The 23588-nt window shown below is 40.0% G+C and overlaps 1 protein-coding gene across 7 annotated transcripts; it reads right to left on the bottom strand.

Moving 5' to 3' along the window:
• Positions 1 to 1040: 1040 nt before the first annotated feature.
• Positions 1041 to 23418, bottom strand: HPS5 (HPS5 biogenesis of lysosomal organelles complex 2 subunit 2). Of its 7 annotated transcripts, none has more exons than XR_005934167.1 (24): positions 23362 to 23418; positions 21547 to 21716; positions 20990 to 21100; positions 20069 to 20133; positions 19251 to 19443; positions 17580 to 17713; positions 16077 to 16292; positions 15660 to 15731; positions 15339 to 15427; positions 14146 to 14324; positions 13762 to 13920; positions 12516 to 12675; positions 10305 to 10428; positions 8354 to 8500; positions 7440 to 7514; positions 6328 to 6935; positions 5079 to 5202; positions 4717 to 4872; positions 4089 to 4208; positions 3650 to 3763; positions 3204 to 3310; positions 2222 to 2507; positions 1908 to 2050; positions 1041 to 1747 (listed from the first exon to the last, which is right to left on the bottom strand). XR_005934167.1 is itself a non-coding variant. In XM_030038196.2 (23 exons), the coding sequence occupies exons 2-23, from the start codon at positions 21652 to 21654 to the stop codon at positions 1687 to 1689; spliced, it is 3408 nt and encodes a 1135-aa protein (XP_029894056.1). In that variant the 5' UTR covers positions 21655 to 21716; positions 23362 to 23417; the 3' UTR covers positions 1041 to 1686. The 7 variants fall into 7 exon arrangements, 1 of the variants encoding a protein (XP_029894056.1); XR_005934169.1 differs by lacking the exon at positions 23362 to 23418 and adding an exon at positions 23272 to 23340; XR_005934168.1 differs by lacking the exon at positions 23362 to 23418 and adding an exon at positions 22869 to 23235.
• Positions 23419 to 23588: the final 170 nt, after the last annotated feature.

The raw sequence follows: 23588 nt of genomic DNA, 5'->3' as shown, positions 1-23588 counted from the left end.
ATTGGGGCCAGTTCTGTTTAATATCTTTATCAATGATCTGGACGAGGGGATCAAGCGCACCCTCAGCAAGTTTGCAGATGACACCAGGTTGGGAGGGAGGCTTGATCTGCTCGAGGGTAGGAAGGCTCTACAGAGAGATCTGGACAGGCTGGATCAATAGGCTGAGGCCAGTTGTATGAGGTTCAACAAAGCCAAGTGCCGGGTCCTGCACTTGGGTCACAGCAACCCCATGCAGCGCTACAGGCTTGGGGAAGAGTGGCTGGAAAGCTGCCCAGCAGAAAAAGACCTGGGCATGCTGGTTGACAGCCGGCTGAATATGAGCTAGCAGTGTGCCCAGGTGGCCAAGAAGGCCAATAGCATCCTGGCCTGTATCAGAAATAGTGTGGCCAGCAGGAGCAGGGAGGTGGTTGTTCCCCTGTACTCGGCACTGGTGAGGCTGCACCTGGGATACCGTGTTCAGTTTTGGGCCCCTCACTACAGGAAAGACATTGAGGTGCTGGAGTGTGTCCAGAGAAGGGCAACCAAGTTGGTGAGGGGCCTGGAGCACAAGTCTTATGAGGAGCGGCTGAGGGAACTGGGGTTGTTTAGCCTGGAGAAAAGGAGGCTGAGGGGAGACCTTATCGCTCTCTACAGCTACCTGAAAGGGGGTTGTAGTGAGGTGGGTGTTGGTCTCTTCTGTCAGGTGGCTGGAGACAGGATGAGAGGAAATGGCCTCAAGTTGTGCCAGGGGAGGTTTAGGGTGGATATTAGGAAAAATTTCTTTACTGAGAGGGTTGTCAAACATTGCAACAGGCTGCCCAGGGAAGTGGTTGAATCACCATCCCTGGAGGTATTTAAAAGACATGTAGATGTGATGCTTAGGGACATGGTGTAGTGGTGGACTTGGCAGTGTTAAGTTTACAGTTGGACTTGGACATCTTAAGGGTCTTTTCCAACATAAATAATTCTATGATTCTAATTCCGCGGTCCTGAGGTTTGTTGAAATATCACAACTGATGTCTACAGTCATGTTGCACAAATAGTTATGGGCAATTTAGAAATACCATGCTTATAGTTTAACAGCGAGTTCATTTAACAAGTTCTTCTGTTAATCAGCATTCTTAACTATTAATCCAGTCTGGAAAAATATTTCCCTCCCATTTTAAGACTTAACTCAATAAATGCATTTCAAATGGGCAAGACCAGTCCATACGATTTAAGAGAAAGAAAAAAAGGTATCATAATAAGCACTTCTACAGTAACTTGAGAAAGTCAATGTCATTTACAGGAAAATTAAACAAGTACAGGCTTAGATATTTCCAAGGAATTGCTTCTCATGTTTGCAAACAAACAAAAAAATTCTATACACCTTAATACAATACTTAGGGGCTCATATCCTTAACACTTAAGTTATATAGACTCAGAAAATAAATTCAGGAATTTTAATCTCAGAAATCTGTGAGCTTAATTTTAAGATAAATACTGGATTGTTTTGATTTAAGTTCTACAGTTCAAAACTCATCTCCAAAGGAATACGAAAGAACCGTCAACAGTTCCCAGTCAGATACCTGCCAGATAGAGACTGGCTTAATATAATTGAACTTTTAGACAGGAGTTAATCTCTTTAAGAGCCTGTTCAGTTTAGGAGGCACTTTAATATACAATCATTACAGTAAAAAGTGTTCCCAAAGTTTTCCAAGTTGTTTTCTATGCTTGCTGAGACCACAAAAACCGGTCACACCTTTCCAACATGGACTGAATCAGCGCTCTGCAATTAAAGCAAAGGGGAGGGGGGGAAGAAAAAAAAAAAAAAGTCAAACAGTAACAAAAGCTAACAACAGAAAGAACAGAGTTTTGGTTTGCTTTTTAAAGCAAAGTTTGTCAAAAAAGTGATTTTGTTTCAGAAGTAACATCATGACATCACCCGCCATGCATGCCTTCTCTGGAAGGGGATAGGCAATATCAGAGTTTGTGCAGGACTCAGCAAGACAGATATCTCCTTCAGAGAATATCCTTCACATACATTTTTAATGTATGATTTCCCGTTTCCTCATTTTCCATTTTAAAATGCCTATATTGCACAATACATAGCTCTTAAATAATAGAAAAGCTTTCAGATGAGTTTAAAATCCAAGGTAAAAATGTGAAGTATTTTACCTTTTTGTTAAGTGAAAAGAAAGTTTAAAGCACCAAGAAGATCCAAAATGAATACTGTGGGTCTTCTGTTGATGTGTCATCTTACCTTTGCCTTTTCTCAGCAATTCTCAGTATCTCACAAACACTAGTAAATCTCTCAGATAATTCTAGTGTCAAGCCACACTCCTGCAAGAGAGGCAAGGCACGATTTGGGCCGATGGCCTTTGCCAGTAAGAGAGCTACATTTTCCACAGTGATGCAGTCTGGGCAGCTCGGGCTACCATTGCTGACAGCATTCCCATTCTGTGAGCCATGGTGGTGGAAAGCTGTGCTGTGATTTTGTGCAAGATGAAGAAGAAACTTCCATTCTTCTGTGGTCTCTGGAATGGAACCTAGATGTAAAATGAGTTTGTTACATTATTTGTAACTTAGATATTAAGTATCTAAGCTTACTATTTCAAATACAACTGTACTTAAAAGGGAAGCTAGCTATTCTGTTTTTCTCTGTGAAGATTTAAGAAAACCAAGCATTATCAACAAGCAAATTGTGTGCAGAAGTGTACTGCCTTGACTGACTCAGTGTAAAGAATCAGTGATGAACTACACACGAAGCTTCACAATAGTTCAGTATTTAAAGTTTTGGATTAAGTCAAGAGACAAAGAATTGTTTTGTCCATCTTAAGGCTACTGAGAATTTTCTTCTAAGCTTTGCCATGTGACACAATGCCCTGCTCGTCGTAACTTTGTGTGTCTGCATGTGTAGTGGGGGGAGTTTTGTGCTGTGCAAGGAGGCTTGCTATTCCTCTATCTACAACACCAAGTTTAGCTTTTACTCCCAACTGATAAACAACTCTACATTCTTGAACTTTTAAGCATTTTCTAGCACAACTGATTTCACAAAACACAGTGTGAAGATACAAGAGTGTAACATCCATTTATATGTTTCAAATATGCTGCACTACACACAGTTAATGCTACCAAAACACTTCAAAAAATAAAAGTTCAACTCAACTTTGGACAAATCAATATATAATAAGGGCAGTTCCTACATTACAGAAGTATGTTTACACAGCTTAAGACTCACTAACCATCTTCTCCATTCAACAGGCTCAAATCATCCAAATGAGCAATATTAGTAAAGGCTTCTAGTCTTCTATCCAGCTCCAGACAGAGAAAAAGATATCCAGGCCAAAATCTTGAATAAGAGAGTAAAGATTTCCAGGAATCAAATACTCAGTCTAAACTAAAGTCAACAACAATTAAATGCTTGTTTAAACATCAGTGAAGACAGAAGCAACTGAATTTCTTGAATGCTAGAAATCACTGCAGAGTGGGGACACAGGGACTACCCTTAACCAAAAGGGGTATTTGGTACACTAAATTGGACACTCATCAATATTCATCCTCAGAACAGGGAAGGTTTTTAAATAAAGCCTGTCCAAGTAAGGAGCGGATGGGTCGTTTTCATTTGTACCTTTTTGGGGTCAGAATACCAGCTAACCAAGTATCAAGAATTACCAAGTTTTCTTCTTACCCATGTGATTTACAGATGTCAGCCATCTTCTCTTTTGTAACAAAATCAGCTGGGAGTTTAATCAAAAGTAGAATGAGCTGGCTGTAGCCCCAAGTAAACAAATGCGATCGTGGCCTAGAAGATGAAAAATTCAGTTTTAAAGCACTAATGATTTTCTTCAGAACATTCTGTTCTCTCTACAAGAAAGGCAGGTATATGAAAAGAGAGAAGAAAAAACAAATTAAACACTGTGTGTAGTCTCAATAGAGCAATCACTCTGAAAAGCATTACAGATAAAGTTATTTAGTCCTTTGGTTGCTTCTGTTGAACTCTGCAACATGCAAAATGCTCTAAGGATTCTGTGACATCCAAACTGTCATACAAAATCTAAGCCAAAAGCCTGCAGACCTGTTAAAAGCTTTTTGCTGCACTCAGGACCTTGGGTGAAACCCTACTTTACCTGGGATTTCCTTCCGCATCCACAGTATTTGCTCTTTGTGGTGCATCACGAGAAACTGCCAAGCACAACCAATCCAGCCGTACAGATTCGGGCTGCAGAAGAGATCTAAGGAGAGATGACCTAGAAGACAAAACACAGAAAAAACCTACCAGTTTTAAATATACCAGATATGGAGAAGCAGAGATCGTGTGTGGACAAAAAAAAAAAAAAGGTGTAAAATTAAATATGGATAAGCCTAGAATGATTTATGTTTCTAGAAGCTGAGGGGACCACAGAAAACCATCAGGTTTGCAGGTTGGATCCCCACAGGTTTTTTTGTTTTGTTTTGTTTTTTTAAATGCTGTCTAACCTTGGTATACTGAACTGCAGGCACAGGAACAAAAAAAGTCAATTCCACTGAAAGTATTATTTAGAAAAACCCTTTTAAAAGTAGCATCTAATCTAACAAAACCCAGTCTGACACCAAATAAAACTGGCAGAATGAATTGGAATCTGATGCTAAAGAATCTGCTAAAAGCAGACAGATACAGAAGCACTTAAAGTCCCCAAAAGTCAAAACCAAAAAAACCCCACACAGCTACACGAGGAAGAGAACAGACAGATGAAAAAGACTCTATATTCCCTTTACCTTTTATCCTCTGGCTTTGATTTCACCAGACTATCTAAATATGCTAAAAAGTGAGCTGGATCATTCCTGCAAAGCTGTTTGATATCAGAAGGTAAAATAGAGGGGTGGAACTTGATCAAGGGCCGAAGAGCTGTTTCCCCAAATTTTTCATAAAGCCTGGAGAAAGAAGATAAAAACTATCGTCAGTACCAAACAGCAAAATTATCATTTTTCCAAGATCTCTTGCAAGTTCAAGATAGTACTGAAAAGTGATGTCTTTAAAAGATTCCCAGAAAGCTTCATGAAATGTTAAGTGAACCAATTCCTGCTAGCAAGTTAACAACACTGAAGAAGAGGAAAAAAAAAAGGACTTGGCTACAAACCTTTGAGCATGTACCAGTAACAGTGGGCTATCATCCCAAGGCCCCAGGTCATGCAGCTGTTTCAGTATTTTCAACATATCTTCATTTTCCATCGCTAAAGCCACTGGACTATGACAAGTTAGTTCTGAAATAAATCAGCGCACAAGTTACAAGATATGAGTTACAAGATATGGGCAAGTTTTTTTTTCTTAACACACACATAGCTGGTGTTAAGTGTAAGGACAAAAGTTATCACTACTTTCATGGAACTCTCTAGCTAAGGGTACTGACAAGTGAACAGATCCTATGTGTTCATTTCATAGAAATCAACACCACTAATCTGCACTTACAGCAAACTACAGCAATAAAATGACACCAAGGCATGGAATAATATTCTTGATATATTTTCCTTTTCTTTAGACTTCTGAGGAGGTAATTTTTCTCTGATGTGAAAAAAGATAGCACAATGCAGGACATACGGCTTGCCGAATATAATGCAGATCTGCATCAGTTTTCATATATTACAATTTGCTTCTATTAACAAATAAAAACTTCAGCTTGGACACTGACTTCACAGAATGTAGAATTCAACACGAACCTCAATCCTGATGAAATGTGGGTATTAATCTACAGGCACAAATGCAGTCCAACTAAGGACAAACTGGGAATGCGTACATTACTTTAACTTCTAAAGCTCTCAATCCAAATAGCGAACAGATTCCCACGAACCCAAATACCAGATACCAACCCTCAAAGCAAGATTCTGTTGTTTGGCTACTCTCTGTTGGCACCAAATCAATGCTAAGACTTTAATTCATTCTAAAAAGAAATGCGTAAAGCAGAAGCTGAATGCAGAGAACAGATGAAGTTCTGTTTTCCAATATAATCAGGAAGCTTTGGTTCAATAAGGCTAAAGAGGCAAAAATGTTAGAAGGGATTTCTGTGGAAAAAGGAAGCCTGAAGTGATCACAAGCCACTCATTTGCATGGAACCATCTACTCCATTCAGTTTTGTTTCACATTAACCACATTTCTCTACAAGTCAAATCTTCTGTTTCCAGTGTCCATACTGAAGACCCTCCCCTAGCTTTTGCCTTGTTTCTATAGACATATGATTCTAATTAAGATGCTTTTGCAATCCTCCTCCTCCCACACTACACCTGCAGAAGGAAAATTTGCAGCCAGAAATGGGAGTGTCTTCAAGCTTTTTTCTTTTTTCTCCCGAACAGTCTTACTCTCAGTTTACTAGTAAGAAAATTTTCATTAGTTACCTTTCAATCCTGCAATGTATGTTTCCCATACATTAGGACTGGTTGCATACATGGTTATAATATACTGCTTTAGTCTTTTTAAATCCAAAAGAAAGAAGTAGCTTCGCATAAACCTACAAGCCAAGGTCCACGAAGCTGCTGGCAGCAGACTTCCATCAGAGCTTTCCTCAGCATCACCATTTCCACAAGAAAATACACGCAGCTCAAAACATAGTGTTGTCAACTCAATGAGATCTTTCTGAACATCTGGCTCTACAACACACGGAGGAGACACTTGAAAGCCGCAGTCCAAAGGTCCCTTCAGATCAGTACTATTTTCACACTTGGTTTTGGTTACACAGGTTTCATCAGTATTTCCCTTTTCAGTGCAGTCTTCCAAGATACTACTCTGTTCTTTGTCTACTGGGTCTCCATCAGTTGGATCCAGTTGTAGGTTTTCCTCTAGGACTGCCCTCTGTTCTTCAGCACTCACAGTCTCACTTTTCTTAGTGGAGGAAGCAGAAGACTCTTTGCTGCCAAACGTTCCTTCTAGATAGACAATCCATTCCTGTAAAACCCTTCTCATGCACTGTGGTTCTAACAAAACCAGGGGATCCTGGAGTTTGGCTCTGCAGCATAAAAAAAGGAGTTTGCTAAGTTGCCTAACAGTTATAAGATGCCACAAGTGAAGAAGTATATATGTTTCACGTAACTCAAAGCATACACCTAAACTTGACTACTCAGTTGTTTTTTTGTAGTTTTGAGTGCATCAAACAGAATTTAGGCTACTTATGCTGTCTACATTTGATATTAGTACATTCTGAGGTCCCCAAGATTTCCTTCAGAATGGATTTTTGTTTGTTAGGTGGTTTGGGGTTTTTTTTAAACTATGATTGTAGTTAGGACAAAAAGATAACACTAGAGTACCTAAATAAGCTTTTAGTGGGTTTTGCTTGGTTTTAAATAGGGGAAACAAATCATTGACCAAATGATATCCTTTCAGATCATGTTAACAGACGTGCAGAGCATTACTCTTGCATGTATGTAGTAAAAAAAAAAATTTTTTTAAAAAAACCAACCATTTTTCTACCAAAGCCCAATATATCTATACACTAAAAAGTTTCCCTGCTTACATAGCTTCTGCTGTTGCAGCCTTGAGATCTCTTAGATGGTCCTCCTCTGGAAGCTGGCAGCTCTGTGGTTCTAACCTAGAAAAACACATTAATTTCAGTCTTATCTGAAGTATTATCTTTAATAATTTAAGGGAGGATTTCCTCAAAAATTTCCTCAAATTTGCAAGGAAACAACATTAATTCCTTTATAAAAAATACAAAGCTTTAATTTCTAAAGAAGGAACAGCTCAACAGAAATTATGGATGAATTGGGCATGAAGAATAACCAATAAAACTATTTTTCTAGCCTTCTATAATGGCTTCTACTCCACCTACAGTAGATTTCTGCAGGTACTGAATAAAAATCAGTATCATGCCACTATATGAAAGTTAGTCCAAAATGGTAAATTAGCAAAACATTGGAATATGAAGTAACTTAACTCTGTATTAATTGGAAAACCATTAAAGAAGTTCAATGTTTTATAGCTACCATTATTAAAAAAAAAACCAACAAAAACCAACACAAAACAAAACCCACAAAACCCCCAAACACAACCCACACAAACCAAAAACAAAAAGAAAGATGTTTTTAGGGAGATAAAAGTGTTTACTCCCCACTCAGAAAGGACAGGAAATGAACTGTTGGACTCATGTCCATACCTATAACGAGCATCACAGATAACACTGCATTCTTGCCCTTCAGTCATTACAGCACTGTAGAGACTACATGCTCCACCACCCAAAAGTGCTCAGTGCCCAATCAGCTTCTAGAAAAGGAGTCAGGGCAAACCAGTGAAACACACCATAGTAATGAAGGCAGCTAGAAAAACCTAATGCTGAGCAACTCATTCTACTTGAAACAGTAGTTTTTCTTTAGGTTGCTATCCTCAGAACATTCAGCAAATGCAATTGCTAAGAAAACATTTTATACTCACTCTTTCTCTTCCTGGGGAGATGCTACCAGATTAACAGTCAACTCCTGCAGCTCCTCGTCATCCTTTACTTCTTGCCTCCCTCTAGTATCAGGACTTATATGTAGTGTGCCAATCTTCTCAGTAGTTTTGCGTACAAAGCTGGAAACGCTAGGAATCAGAAGTTCAAACATTTAAAATTGGAAGTTCAAAACTGAAAAAATCAAGCACTTTCTTTCCATTCAAACCATGATTTCAGAAAACTTAATAATCTGAAGAACTCTTGAGAAAAGGATGAGAGCAGGAATGGCCAACAAGAACAAAACTCACTAAGCAGCTGCTCAAAATTCATACTTCAGTCACGGTCCATATTTCAGCACAGAATAAAAACCTGAAGTATTTAAGACTTGGGTTTTTTGCTGCTGGAGAAACAGGATCGCATACTAACATTAGTGCTTAGATTTTGACATATATTTGTATGCAAATAAATGCAGATTGGCTACACTGCATTTTAAAGCTTATAAACAGAAAGCATCATTAGGAAATTATGTCTCTCTTGGTCATAAGAAACAGTTTTACAATACTTCAAATTAGTTCTTCAGATTACAAAGCTCACAAAAAACGTCCTTTTCACATCATCAGTCCCTATCCTTTCAGATATTGTATTCAAAAGAAAGCCCAGTGAACATATCAAACGCCACTATTTCTACCACTGGCATAAAGAGAACTATGTCATCAAGAGTTGAACAGAAAAATCAGCTTCCTGCTTTCTGACCAAGAACTAGTTTAAGAGCATCAAGAAAAAAAAAAAAAAAACCAACCCTTTTACTTGCTTGCCAGAGAACATGGCATCTTTTACTATACCGGGGTATAGCAAAAGTTGAAGGTTGCTGCAGAAGAGAGAAAGGATTCAAACGTACCAAAACAATTGGATTTTAACGTATAGAAGGATTAAAGGTAAACTTTTAAAAATTAACTGTAAATATGATAGTATTTTATTTAATTATAAATTGAATATCGTGAACACTTGAAAATTTAGTCCTCATTACTAGTAATAACTGTTTCTACTAATAAAGTCCTAAAAACTGCTTATGGTTTAGAAAAAATTCAGAACATTGCATGTACTTCTGAAGGTTATTCTGAGATCCTCACACTATCCATATCACCTACAATTTTTTGTTGCAGGACATAATTCACATACCTAAGTAATCAAGGGATGGCTACGCAATTTTTCAGACCATCGTTAAGGTCCAGCAACATTTTAGCTAAGGAACTAACATACATAAGGTTTTTTTCAAGTTTTTTAAGTTATGTATTTAACACCATCTCCTTTATATTTGTGTCCCCCCCACACTTTTTAAAGCGACTCTTAAAATAGAAATTTATTTTCCACGTAAAACAGACACTACCATATTTACTTGCACCAGTTACAAGCTACCATTATTCCACAAACGCTTTGGGAATTGATTAGATTCACTGAAAGGTGTGTGCAGGGTGATGGCAGACCACATGGTATACTTTGCAAGTGTGTTTTAGCAGTATCCAGCATGCTTTGAATATTTTAATGTTTGTCCCCAAGCAACATAGGAAGCCTTCACTCATTCTTCAGAAACCTAAGTACCAGGAAAGAAAAATCCCCAAACAATATTCACTAAGTTTGCTTTGAATACAAACCACAACCACAGTTCAGAGGGTAATGTTAAACATTCTTAGACATTTAAACATTCTTAGCTATTTAAAAACTGAGGTTGAAATCTTGGCTCTGCTGAAGTTAACAGCAGCTCTTTGTATCTTCATTAGAGTCAAGATGGAAGCTTTAAATTGTCTAGCAAACTTGAGGGCATCTCCCGTGTTCCAGTTCACATGTTACATTTTTGCAGAACAGAGTATGAACTAAACCAGACAATGCTAAAAATTCAGAGGACAGAAAAAAGGGAAAGATGTAATGGATGAGTGAACCTGCTGGAAGTTTTACCTTTCTTTGACAGCTTGGAGAGAGACGAGAGGAGATGGGGAACGAAATGACAAAGGAATACTGAATGGGAGAAATGTCTCATTCCGGTCAGCCTCAACTGTCACAGATGCATGAGATACATTGTCTAACAAATGGAATTGAAATAAAGAGTCATGAAACACTGGCCCAGCAAAAATGGAACAATGAAACAAACTGAAAGTCACTAATTCATTAACGGACAACTGGCATGCAATATTTTCCTACTTAATATTCAAGAATGTAGGGAACCAGAAAAACGCTACTTGGTTTTCAAGGGCCATTTTATTACTGACTTTGAACCTAGTAGGCCTGCTTTGTTAATAGTCTTTTGGCTCTATAACAAGGCAAATGATAATCAACAACCGTATGAAAACTATCTTCTAAAAGTAGACTTACAGTCTATTTAGGAGACAAAATCTTGATTTAATCCACTAACAGTTACTTAAACACCTAGAAAAATTTAAGTATTGTGCCATACATCAATTCACATTGCATGATTTCCTAAAACCTAAGTCACATATGAACATACAGAGACACATAAGCCATGGTTATGGTATAGAGCACCCTTTTATTTGAATGGACTTAAAAGTACAATTGAGTCCATAGCGCTCTAGCTTTCGGTAAGAATCACAGGAAATATAGAATCACTGACTATTTCCTTTTCACTCTTACATCCCTAACAGTATCTACAATGTGTTTTGATTAATCATTTCCTGGTACACAGACTGTATCTTCGAGTGATGTAAATAAGAAAAAAAGGATCCTTTTAAGTAAGGATGACACTGCATTTTGCAACAGTCAGCACTATCTGCACTGCTGAGAGGAAAAGATAGCTACTCCGTTACAGAAATTCTACCATCAGAATCTGCAGTCTCTCTAGATAGTGCCTAAAGGTCACAACCGATTTTACGATTGCTTGTAAATAAGGCTGCTTTTGTTCATTATGCAGATTAGAAACCTAAAAAACTTATGACATCTTACGTAAATGTGAGCAGGGAAACACTAAGTCCATTTCTCTTAAATACCAAATCAAGTACACATGCTTCAAGAAGCATCTAGAACTTCTCTACTTTGAAATAATCAGCAAATTTGCTATCTCTTGTGGAACAGATAGAACTTTTCTATCTTCTAACATTCAAAAACTATGTCCCTTCATTTTAGAGTTTTAATATCGGAAATAATACACTTCCTTTCAAGTTTTCTCACTTCTTGTATTTATGGTGATGTAGGTAAAGAGGCACATGTAACCCTAAGTGCTACAAACAGCATGTAGCTTATTCAGCAGGACAACACTACTGACAAGTAGGAGTGTAAATACTAATTTCTCTACTCTCCCTCCCCACTGTGGTTTTCCCCCAACAAAGCATCCAAATTCTCTCCATCCTCAACTGGCATCTACTCTCTGCAAAAGCTAAAAAGCAGCCTTTTTACTGGAAAGCCTCTCTACCATACCTGGAACTAAGCCAGCTCCTCATCATCCCTGGTTTCTGCATCGCCTCCCAATCCCAACCAGAGCAGAGAACAAGACACCATTATTGTCTCACTCTAGCTTTCATCTAGTGACAGATACTTGTTAGGAAATAACAAAAGCTCCCTGGATGGTCTAAATGTTAGACTACTAACAATTCTATCATCCCTATGCTAATGTATACACATGTAAGAGGTGATCCCCTGTACAAATGAAACCCTGCAAGAAAGTTAAGAACACTTGTCATAAGGCTACTGTTTTCCCTGAAAAAATATAAAGCCAGAGCCAAGATTAAGAAATTCTTTTCTGGAAAAAATATTACTGGAAGGATAGTGGCAGCAAACAAATCTCATTTGAAGCTCAATTAACACTGGTATAGTCAGCTGAGAGAATCACAGTATTAATGCTGAATTGCACATGGAGGGGTTGGGGGGAAATTGAGTGAAGTCCTAGCTTGGTAAAGCCCTCTGGACCTTTTGTTTCATTTCTCTGGGTTTTTGTTTGCTTTTAAGCTTGGATATCTGTGGAGCCAGCATTTTACCCCAATGTTTCAGGAAGGAGTTTGAGTGAAGGTGGGGTGACTGTGTTCCCATTGATCAAATTAGAGGATTTAATCATGGATAACTTGATAGTGGAAAATAAGAGCACAGAGCCAACCCAATTGAATTCTTGTAGAATAAATAGAAATTGCATCCAAATAATGTATTTTCATTAAGAAACATTACCAAGTTCTACTTGCTCATCTTCCTGGTGTGCAGGAAATTCTTTAAGTCTCTCATCTTCTGAGAACGTTTGACTGTGGAGAGAACATGAATCTTCATCTGACTGACTGCCTCTTCGACTGATAACACGATATATTCCAGAGTCTAAGACACTGAAGCTTTCCTGTCAGACAAGGGAGAGGAGTTAGATGTTGAGTGGTACTTCCTTGTTAAACTTCCTGCAATTAACTCAAGTAACCATACCCACACAAATAACCTCACAGCACTTCATATTTCACTGTCTGGAAAAACCCTACAGGACAGCATATTTTTGACATATCCAGAACGGAGGAGTACACAGATGCCAATAAGTGTGCAGTCCAGTGACTTTATAAAGATGTGTAAGCTGCAATTGCTTTTAGGAAAGCAGCCTGCAGAACGACAGGTGTACTTAGTACAAGACAAAAAGCACCTCTGCTTTAGTCCTGCATCCGAGACTGTCACCCCTTTGTACCTGTGTATCCAGGAGTCTGTACTCTTTTTGCTGGTTAACCAGCAAAACACCCAGCTAGCACAATTACAGACGCTGCAAAACTGCTTAGTTCCAGGACACATGTACATTCTTTTGCTCACGGTTAGTCTATGTAGCTTACTTGCCCATCTGCTAATGAAGAAAACCTTGCCTACCACACCAAGATGGAATTTACATTACTTTGGTTTTTGAACTTTACTTTTTAAACATTGTTAGAGTGAAAACAGTAACTGATATTGTATTAAGGCAAGACAATACCAAGCAGCTGTATGTGTAGAAGAATATTAGCTATATGCTTTGATTTTTTTTTCCTTAGAGCTTTCTGCTTAAGCTTAGAGTGAGACAATTTTTTAAATAGGGCTAGGATAGTTCTGAGCACTTGGACATTCAGTTTTCACCACATAAAACTAGAGTTACAATCAAGATGACCTTTACTGAAGCATGTTAAGACACTAAACTCAGCTGTGGAGAAAGCCTTCTTCGTATCAATCTTTGTCCACATCTCAACCATTAGCCAGAAAATAATATGGAAAAAAGGCAGAGGTCCGAGAGCTTAAAGAATGCAAGGAGTAGTATTTTATACCTCTCTACCCCACCTAATTTTAGAACATAGCATTATCAGCTATAGTAGGCACGGTAAAAATGAAAGCCTCGTCTTCAAAGTGAGCATCAAGGTGATTTTAAGTCATAAAGATAAACATCTGCAGGTAACAGTTTTGGCACTACCAATACACGTACATGCGATGAAATACTGCTCCTTCTACTACTGCACGCAGAATCTAGAGGTTCCAACTTTGAAATTAATTCTTCCAGTTGCATAATGAGATCTGGTTGGGCTGAGGCATCCAGCTGAGACTTCAAGTGCTCCAGCTTGTCTAAAGGCAAATTTTTTCTTGCCTAAAAGTACACAGTGAAACAGAAGCATCGTTATTTCTAAAACACCTGTGAAAAGCAAAAGGTACCATATATGCAGGCTAATTTTCATCCTAGAAGTATAGTGTCAGAATACTTTTCAAAAACTCCAAGAATACGAATCTCAGAAACCTATGGAACTTAATGGAAGAGGGGGACAGCAAACAGAGTGAAGTTGCATTGCACGTTTACAAAGGGGTATTTACTTACTTTGCAAGTAATAACTGAATTTTGGAAGAGACAACAGACCCTGGCAGCAAGGGTCCAGAACCCTCTTCTTATCAGACGCTCTATGCAGCGGTCTACCAGCAGAAGGGAGAGGTGTGCCACTTTTCCATTTGTATGCAGACAGAACAACTCACTTTTGTAAACTGCAATATCCTGAATATCTGCAAAACCAGATGCACAGAAATATCTAAAGGACTGAAATCATTAGTCAGTGTTCCGTTCTGTTCCTGAAAAAAGGTCAAAACATATTTCCCCCCTGACTGCAAATGTGTGCAAAAGCCTAATACACTGTAGCACAAGTGGCATAGGGAAAACAAATGCTGAAGAGTGCTAAGCTAGCATCTCACAACTATAAAGCATAGTTAAAGTATCAAAACTTTCCAGAGTTGTATTTCTAGAAAGCATTCAAAGAGTACACTAAAGTTAGTGAAAAGTCTCCTTTTCCTCTGAAGGGGGATGAAAAACTAAAGACTGATAAAGATGAGAAATACATCATCGTTAGCTTTGAAACAGAAGTAAAACATTTGCTAGTAGAAAAACACTTCGACCTTTCAGCAGTTTTCAAATGCAATACCTATGCTATATGCAAACACTCCATGACTAAGGCATTGGAAACTTAACACCAAAAGCGGTGGAGAGAAGGGGAAGAAAAAGACTGACAATGACTAACCATTCTAGGACTATGCCTGTAACACAAACCCGTTTATGAGGGTTCACTCATCTGCCAAATAAGTACATTCCCTGGCTCCAATTTAGACAGGTGTTAGAAAAAACAGGTTTTAAGCTTTCAGCAGCCAGATTATCCTTCACAGGACACCTGACAATAAACCTGAATAAACAGAGATGAGGAAAGGATACTACTGGTTTTACCTCACTAATACTGCAGGTTTCTACCTCTTACTATTTGGTTACTGTATTTTAAGATTCACTCCACACCACGTTTTGTTTCTCAAGCATGTTTTCAGAATTATGGAGAGAAGGGTTGGCTGGAGGAGGCAGGGAGAGGGTTAATATTCAAGGATATACCTGACAGATGACAAGGAATAAGTTTTCTGATCAATGTTCCACAATCCAGCTGCAGAAATTGAGCTTGAAAAGGCTCCACATTAGGCAAGGACTTCAGAAGTGACAAACTTAATAGACAATATTACAAAGCAAAGATTCTTAAAGTTTACCTTTTACTTCACTCCAGAGTAAGACTTGAACACTTTGGGGAAGAAAAATATAAATGCCTCTTTCTGTCCAGGTCATTACACAGTGCTCACTGCAAGCAAAGCAGAGGTTAACGGTGCAACAGTTAATTGTGGTAGTAACTGTAAAATATGCAGGGATAGCATTGGCTTAAGCACAGCAAGAAGCAAGACAGTTGTTTAGCATGATACTTGGAAAATTCTTATGCAAAAAGATGAAGTTGGTAATATAAATTAAGAGAATATACAACTTTTTTATTTTTAAGTCTACTTTATCAACAGGAAGCTATGCTGACAAATACTCACGTCAAATACAGTAGCTTGGGGAAAGATAAAGATTGTGGAGAGCAGCTGGAACTAGTATAATGAGGATCCAGCCTATAAAGTAAAATTATTATCCGTTACAGGCATAACTACAATAACATCACTTTCTTAATATAGTATTCTTAACCCTGTAAATACAAGGCTGGCTTAAATAAAAATAGTCTTACAACAGCAGCATTCATTGTGGTAGTCACACAGACATACTTGCAGAATCAAGGTTTTGGCATTTTTGATAAGTACTGGCTTGTGTTATCAGAGGAGAACGTATTAAGATGACAACTAGGATTAATGGTTGACTGCACTAGGAGTTTATTTAATCTTCTCAGGATTAATGCAGTTCTTTTCAGCTAGTCTAGAAGTCCCAAGCAAATTTATCACTGATAACACTCATGTTTCTACCTGAGAGTAACAACAGGGAGAGGCGGTGAGGACAGCAGCTGCTTGAACTGATGTGTGCTTTGCACTTCCCCATCAAAGTTCACCTCCCACATCCTTGAGCCAGGTCGAGCACAATATATTAATGGCTGCTGATTCCCACTGTTTTTTCCAACAGGGAAGAAACATGCTCCGAATTCTCCATCTCTCTCTTTATTACCAATTTTCCAGAACTTCTCTCTAGTGGAAAACAACATACTTGTTAAGGCAGAATTAATAAAGGCTCTAATTAATTTTATGGGATTTTTTAAGAATAAAACTACTAAATCCTAGTTGCTGAATTGGTTTTGGTGCTTAAAAAAAATAATCTGTAATGAATATTATAAAGCTTGCATAAAGCTTATAAAAGACAGGGTGCAGAAATATTCTTTATTTTAAATGAATGCTCAGATCACGAAGGTGGGTTTTTTTCAGCACAACCAGTCAGTCAACCTGGTGATAGGAAGGTGATGGTGCAAATGGTCCCAGAAACCATTTCCAATCACAAGAAGGATAAGATGGTGATTATGAATAGTCACCATGGATTTATGAAGGGGAAATAACAGTCCTCTACAACAGAATGACTGGCTTGATAGATGAGAGGAGAGCAGTGGATATTGCTTATCTTGACTTCAGTAAGGCTTTTGACACTGCCCCTGCTAACATCTTCACAGACAAACTGAGGAAGCACAGACTAGATAAACAGACATCGATAAATGCAAAGTCCTGCACTGGGGGAAGAATAACTCCAGGCACCAGTACAGGCCAACTGATTAGAAAACAGCTTTGTAGAGGAGGACCTGGGGGACCTGCTGAACAAGCTGACCACGAGCCAGCAACACCCCTTTTGGCAAAGGCAGCCAACAGCCTCCTGGGGTGCATTAGGAAGAGTGTTGCCAGCAGGTCAAAGGAGATGATCTTTCCCCTCTTCTCAGCACTGCTGAGATGCATCTGGAGTGCTGGGTCCGGTTCCAGGCTCCCCAGTGCAAGAGATATGGGGACATACTGGATCAAGTCCAGCAATGGGCCACAAAGACGACTAAGGGATTGTAGCACCTGTCTTACAAGAAGAGGCTAAGAGAGCTGGGCTGGTCAGTCTGGAACAGAGAAGGCTCAGGGGGAGAACTCATCCGATCCCATGTGTATAAAAATCTAATGGGGGAGTAAAGAAGACAGAGCCAGACTACTCTCAGTGGTGCCCAGTGAAAGGACAAGAGGCAAAAATGGAAATACAGGAAATTCCATTGCAACATAAGAAAAAGCTCTGTTATTGTGAGGATGTTGAACCACTGGCAAACATTGCCCAGAGAGCTTGTGGAGTCTCCATCCTTGGAGATGCTCAAAACCTAACTGGACACAATCCCACACAATCTACTCTACCCGGCTCTGCTCTGAGCAGGAAAACTGGACTAGATGATCTCCAGACATCACTCCAGAAACTGTGTGACTCTGTAAAGTCCAATATTTTACAAGTAAAATATAACTTGCCTCTCAGTATCACACAAGTAAGTGCGTGTAAGTGAAGATATGAGCAGTCTTCCATCCAAATAATCAAGCTGAACAACCCGAGAATCTACAGTGGTTATAATCTGAACAGGAAACATCACAAAAGTAGCAGCAGCCTACAGTTTGGAAGAAAAAAAAAAAAAAAGAAAGAAAACACACTGGTCCTCAGTTCAAAGTAAAGACTATTTCATGAAGTTAAAATTGCAAAATTGAGAAAAGACTTATGCTATGAATACACTGCGTAAGACAGAGCCGTTCCTTTCTTGTCTCTCCTTTACAAAACAAGGTTTCAATGCTTAAGAGGCATGAAAGTCTAAATCCTCTTTTCCCAAAACCATTATTGAAGGTTTAAGAAAAAAAAAAAAATCATATCCCTGTAGCATCCTGACATTTCTTTATATAGAGTGTTTTCTGTAACATTAAGAGAGATTTTTATTCTTGCTTTTGCAAGGTTTGTGCTTTTGTCAGTTCTCTCGATTCTCCCCACAGGTACTTTCAGCCAGCAAACAGTTTTATGGAGACAGACCTGAGGGATTATTTGATACAAAAAAAAACAAAACAAAAAAACACCTTCCATCGGATTTAGGTGGTTTACATAAACTCACTTTCTCTATTACCCTGCAGCAAATTACCCAAATACTATTTATTATACAAATGTCTCAATTTGCATGGGTGGCAGAACTAAGTCACAGACTTCTTATTCATAAGACACTACTGGGAACTGCACTCAAATTTTCTAGCAGACAGTCACCATTTTTGACAACTTAGAACAGTTTTCTTTGTTAGGAATGTGACAAAGTGCATTACATGAGAGAGTCAACAGTCCAATTCCTTTAACAGGCATGAGCAGACACATATTTCATGGGCCTTGCCCTTCTCTCCTTCCTTTTCTCTCTCTCTTTCCATAGTTGAATTTTTTGGTCTTTCTTTAAATGCAACAGTTTTGCTACTTTTAAGTCAATTTTCCATCAAAATCTTTCATGAGGGCTAGAAAGGCCCTGGAGGAACACACCTATTTCCAGGTCATGCTCCTTCTTACAAATTAAAAGGAGAAGGAAAGGACCTGGTAATGGTAAAGCTTAAAGAACACTCAAGGGCTAGAAATCAGGCTGGTATCATTAACATGCATGTCCTTTGCACAAAACATAACGGATGTAAGCCTGACATCCACCTACCATTCATTTTAACTAATTCACATCTTTAAGGATGAGAGTAGCCAGACAGAGGCAAGCAAAATCAGACTCTGGGATTGCCCTTTCTCAGGCCAACAGCTGAGCTGAGGACTAAAACACACAGCTGAACCTCTAGCTGGAGTCTAAGGAATCCAACAGGCTCAGAAACACCAAGACGCTGGACTTGGATACTTGTAAATTCCAAGAGGAAGAAGCTCGGCCAGTTTTTAATTCTGTACGTTTGAAAGCATTTTTATGTTGCATTACTAAAATAGCTAAAAGAGGGGGTGAGGGAAGTTCACGGATTAGGATTGCTATTGCTGTCTCAAGAGACTGGCTCTTCGTCCCAACAGTCAAAGCTACCAGAACTTCATCAGCTGGCAAGACTTCCTCCGTTCTACTTTATTAAAACAAACAAAAAGATTCCACACATCATCCCCTGTGAACCTCCTCGTCTCAAACAAAGTATGTGACATTTTACCTTCCCTTGTTTTGATGTGTTAATCTTGATGGCCGATACTTTTCCCACATGATCTCCTACAAAAACACGAAGGGCAGCTGTATCCCAACACAGAGCTGTGACTTTTCTGCCCTTATGCTCAGAGGAAACGTAAATCCGTTCTGGCTTCCCACGACGTTCCTGATTCAGCTCCCAGACCACTACAAGACCTTGGCTACAAAAATTAAAAAAGAAAATACAATTTGATAATAAGTCTTCTCATGTTTTATCAGTGATAAAGATGCATTATTCCAAAGAAACAGAAAATCTAAGCAAAGTAGTACATCTCAGAGCTGGTTGTGTTTGAGGTTGCATGCTTTCAAGAAGTGTCACATTCTTAATTCTGAAGAAGTGTCCTTCCTTGCATTACAATGCATCAGCAGCTTTGTTTGGAAGGGTACTCTCGCATTTACCGGAATTGCCAGTGAGGATGCGGAAAAATAAGCATTTAAATGGATCTTAAACAACGTAAGTGGTATTAACTACCAATCTCACTCTGCCAAGTTAATGAAGACACTCCTTTTGATGCTGAAAGGTCTCAGAGACACTTATCGTCATAACTTCACATGCATTAATTAGCTCTCCCATAGATGTTCTGTTACAGAAATAATACTTATTCTGGAACAATTGTTCCAGAAAAAAAGTTAAGCAAACTGTCTGTGCAGAGAATTATTCTGTAGGGGCCTCTACCAGCTAATTCCCCACCCTGCTCCAAGTTCTCAGCAGATGTCCAAGTCTGAAACATAGAAACTACTTAAAAATATTTATCCAGCATTCAGGTTTGCGAGTACATCACTCACCTGGTGGCAACAGCAACATAGTCTTCATCATGCAAACAACAGGCAACCCGGGAAACGGCACCTTCCTGAAAGCAAGTATGGGAGTAAGTGCAGGTAAAAGTTGTTCTTGTACTGCCTTTACCACTATCCAACTTTTATCTTTAAAACATAAACCAGATTCATGTCAACAGTTGCTACCACTTCACTGTGATGTGGTGGTTTGGGTTTTTTTGTTGTTTGGGTTTTGTTTGCAAACACTGAACTTACTCTAAAAAGATGCAGCTGACAACAACATGACAACATCAAGAGAAATGATTGCAGTTCATTCTCTGATTTGGAAAACAGAGAAAACAGTCTCCTGTCCTCACACCTATGGAAGCTGTTTTGCCAGAACCAAGCGAGATGCTCCCAACCTCAGGAAAAATGGCTGCATTCATGTTATGGTGGGAGCAGCAGTGACTCCCAGGAAAGAGCATCTGGCTGTAGAAACAAGAATCCCTGTTCCATGACCTCTTTCAGCAAAAGCAAGCCAGCCTATCTTTTCTTTGCTTATCCAGGTAGTTCATAGTTTGGACATCCAAACACGGGTAGTTACCTACACATGAATTGCTCTGATTTCATATTCAAAGTTTTCTTCTAATTCTTAAATATTCAAGGTGACTTTGCTGCTGCTGTTAAAAGTCAGAATTTGAAAAACAAGAGGTCTGACCCTCTCAAGTAACTTCTTTCACACCTCATGAAATCTATTATACCACACACTCTGGGGATACACTCCAGTATCACAACCTTTTTTAAATGGAGCAGTCCAAAACTTCACCTTATTTGGACAATTCAGCAAGCTGAAAATGGCTGTTGACTCTTAACAAAAATTAACTTGAAACAATGTCTTTTTCCCCATCCCGTTTTCCCCCGAAATTTTTTTATAGAATTCTTTACCCTTACCTTATGAGTGAGAAAGAGTCTTTGCTTCCAACCATCTTTCTGTATAAGGTTCAGTCCTCCTCCTGAACTGCCTAGAGCTAGCCATCTCTTCGACACATCTATACATGTGCACTGAAGGAATAAAAATCATAATGCACAACGAGGCTGCTAGTAAGTAGTAATAACAGTACCTTTTCCTTGCATTATTATGTTATTTTTTTAAAGGCTTCATTGTTTGCCAGCTCCACGTACCACTCCTGAAACACTGGCAGCACAGTCATCAAAGATATCAGAATAGCACTCTTTGTGGTTGGAGCAAACAGTGTTAAGACAGCAACCATGTAAGGCTGTATTATTTACCCCACAGCTGCGTTAAGAAAACACACACACACACAGAGTAATAGGACCCTTTGTTTTCACTACTACTTCTTCCCAAAGTGTTCCCCCGCATAAGCTAGCATGCACACACCCAAAAAGAATGAGATGAATCCTGTGGGTTAATCAGGTAATAAACCAAATAAGGTCATTATTTCAACTTAAAAACAAACCAAAAAAACAACCAAACACCGCAAACTCACCTTCAGACGACTAGAATCCAGCCTGAGTGCAGAAAGCAACGGATCCAAACATTCAAACTCTGCCAACACATGGTTGTAAGAGTCCGGAATTATTGGTACAGAGGCCATTGATGTACATGACTAGCGCTGCTCACTCATGGGTGCATTACAGCTTCAGATTTTAGCTGTACCTGCCAAAAATAAAGTAAGTTCTTGATTAGTTCACTTTTTAGTATTACATCTGTTTTTCTGTTTTTAAAGAAACACCGAACGTCTTCCTGTTCAAACAGCATCAGGTTTCAGTTTGCCAAAAAGGCCCAAGGGCTGCAAAATTAGACCCCTGCTTCATTTACAAGAAGTTTTTGTTGAAGTTCACTTCAGAAAACTTAACCTATCAGAGACCAACCTTAGAAGTATTTAAATTATAGCTACACGATATATTTACATCCACCTGTGAAACAAGTTCTGTCTACCTATGGAAAAAGCCTTGTTTCATGGTAAAACGCACTTCCCTCCATAACACACACCCTTGACTTGGTGTCAAGGAAAACCCCTCAAGGAAAACATTTAGCACTGGCATTTTATGCCTACATCACCTTCTCCTCCAAAACTAAATTTAAGGAATATTATCCTCAACTGATACCAAATTTATAATTACCTGCATTTGTGCATTTTTTTTTGGTGTGTGAACATGTATAAACTATCCTTTCCACAGTACTTCCTTTCCAGCATACAACATAGATAAGACAGAGTGAAAACGAAGAACTATATAGTTACCAAAGCTGCAACCTCATATATTTCTCCTAAACAGCACATACTTTAAAATAATTTCTTCTTGAGGAATTTTTGAAGTTTAGACCTGTATGGTGCTTAAAAAAAACACTTGCTACACTTCATACTCAAGCCTCCAAATTTCTAAACAACGTTTAGTATGCAAGCCCATAAATTAAAGAACTCCCTCCCAGAAATATCATAATGTGAAACTTTACACTTCCTTACAAGAAAAGTGAACGCTTACTCTTACCAGGCACTCGGAAAAGGGAAGATACGCATTTAGCCAGAGAGACTGAAAATTATTTCTTCAAAATTCTCAAAAGCCTCTTAAAAAGCTTGTATGATGGGATTTGAGGACGACTCCACCGCAGAGATAAAGACTAGACCATCTCTGATGGCTAAAAAAGGACTGTTTTGTTCTGGATTAGAGTACTTGGCCCAGAAAGACACCCTACTGCCTATTTCACACAGCCTGTCGTAAGGAAGGTCGCAGACGCAGCCTGAGATTTTAAATCCTTCCTTGGAACGCTGCTCTCGGAAACCAGCAACCTCCTCCGTGTCCCACCTACCTCTGAGCACAAGCTGCCCGTTTGCCAGCCTCCAGCCCGAGAAAAGAGCTACGAGCCCCCCTTATTTTCTCTCAGAAACGCGGAGTAAAGCGAAGTATCGCCAAAGCTCGGGAGAGCCCCCCCAGCTCCTTCAGACCCAGCTGCCCGCGGAAAGCAGGCGGGCAGGGGACGCCTCAGACCCAGCCCCCGAGGGCCGCCGCGGCGCGGACCGGGGCTCCGAACGCCCGCGGGGCGCGGAGGAGCGAAGCCGGCGCCAGAGAACGAAGGCTTCCCGCGCCGCGAGGCCGCGAGGCGCTCCGAGAGCGGCGGCCGAGAGCGCCGGCCGGGAACCGGGACGCAGGAAGTCACGGGGACGGCGGCGACTCCCCGGGGCCGAGCCGGTCTCCCTCCCGCAGGCACCCACCCGACTGCCCCGGCGGCGAGAGCCAAGCCCGGCGGCGGCGCAGCCCCTGGCCAGGCGTACAGCCGGGAAGCGGCGCCGCCCGCGCCTTACCCGCGCTCCCCGCTCGCTGCCGCCCGCCGCCTGCGCCGCCGGCACCGCCCCCAAACAGCGCGGCACGTGACCCGCCGGAGGGGCGGGGCGGGGCGGCGGCCTGCGACCGGTCCGTGCTGCGTCACGCCGGGCGCGCCCGTGCGGGAGGAAGCTGCGTCACGCGCGCCCGCCTGCCCCGGCCACGTGACGCTGACGCGCGGCGCCCCCTCCCGCCGCGGGCCGTTGCC

The sequence above is a fragment of the Aquila chrysaetos genome, chromosome 16, assembly GCF_900496995.4.
Source record: "Aquila chrysaetos chrysaetos chromosome 16, bAquChr1.4, whole genome shotgun sequence".
In the NCBI taxonomy this organism is placed as follows: domain Eukaryota; kingdom Metazoa; phylum Chordata; class Aves; order Accipitriformes; family Accipitridae; genus Aquila; species Aquila chrysaetos.
Note: the sequence above shows the minus strand (reverse complement) of the source record. Positions and strands in the feature narration are given on the sequence as shown.

Coding starts and splice junctions, on each gene's coding strand:
- HPS5 (XM_030038196.2), bottom strand. CDS start 21,654: ATGGCCTCTGTACCAATAATTCCGGACTCTTACAACCATGTGTTGGCA. Junction 21,101..21,546: donor TGGATTCTAGTCGTCTGAAG/GTGAGTTTGCGG, acceptor TTATTCCTTCAG/TGCACATGTATAGATGTGTC. Junction 17,714..19,250: donor ACACATCAAAACAAGGGAAG/GTAAAATGTCAC, acceptor TCCAAACTGTAG/GCTGCTGCTACTTTTGTGAT.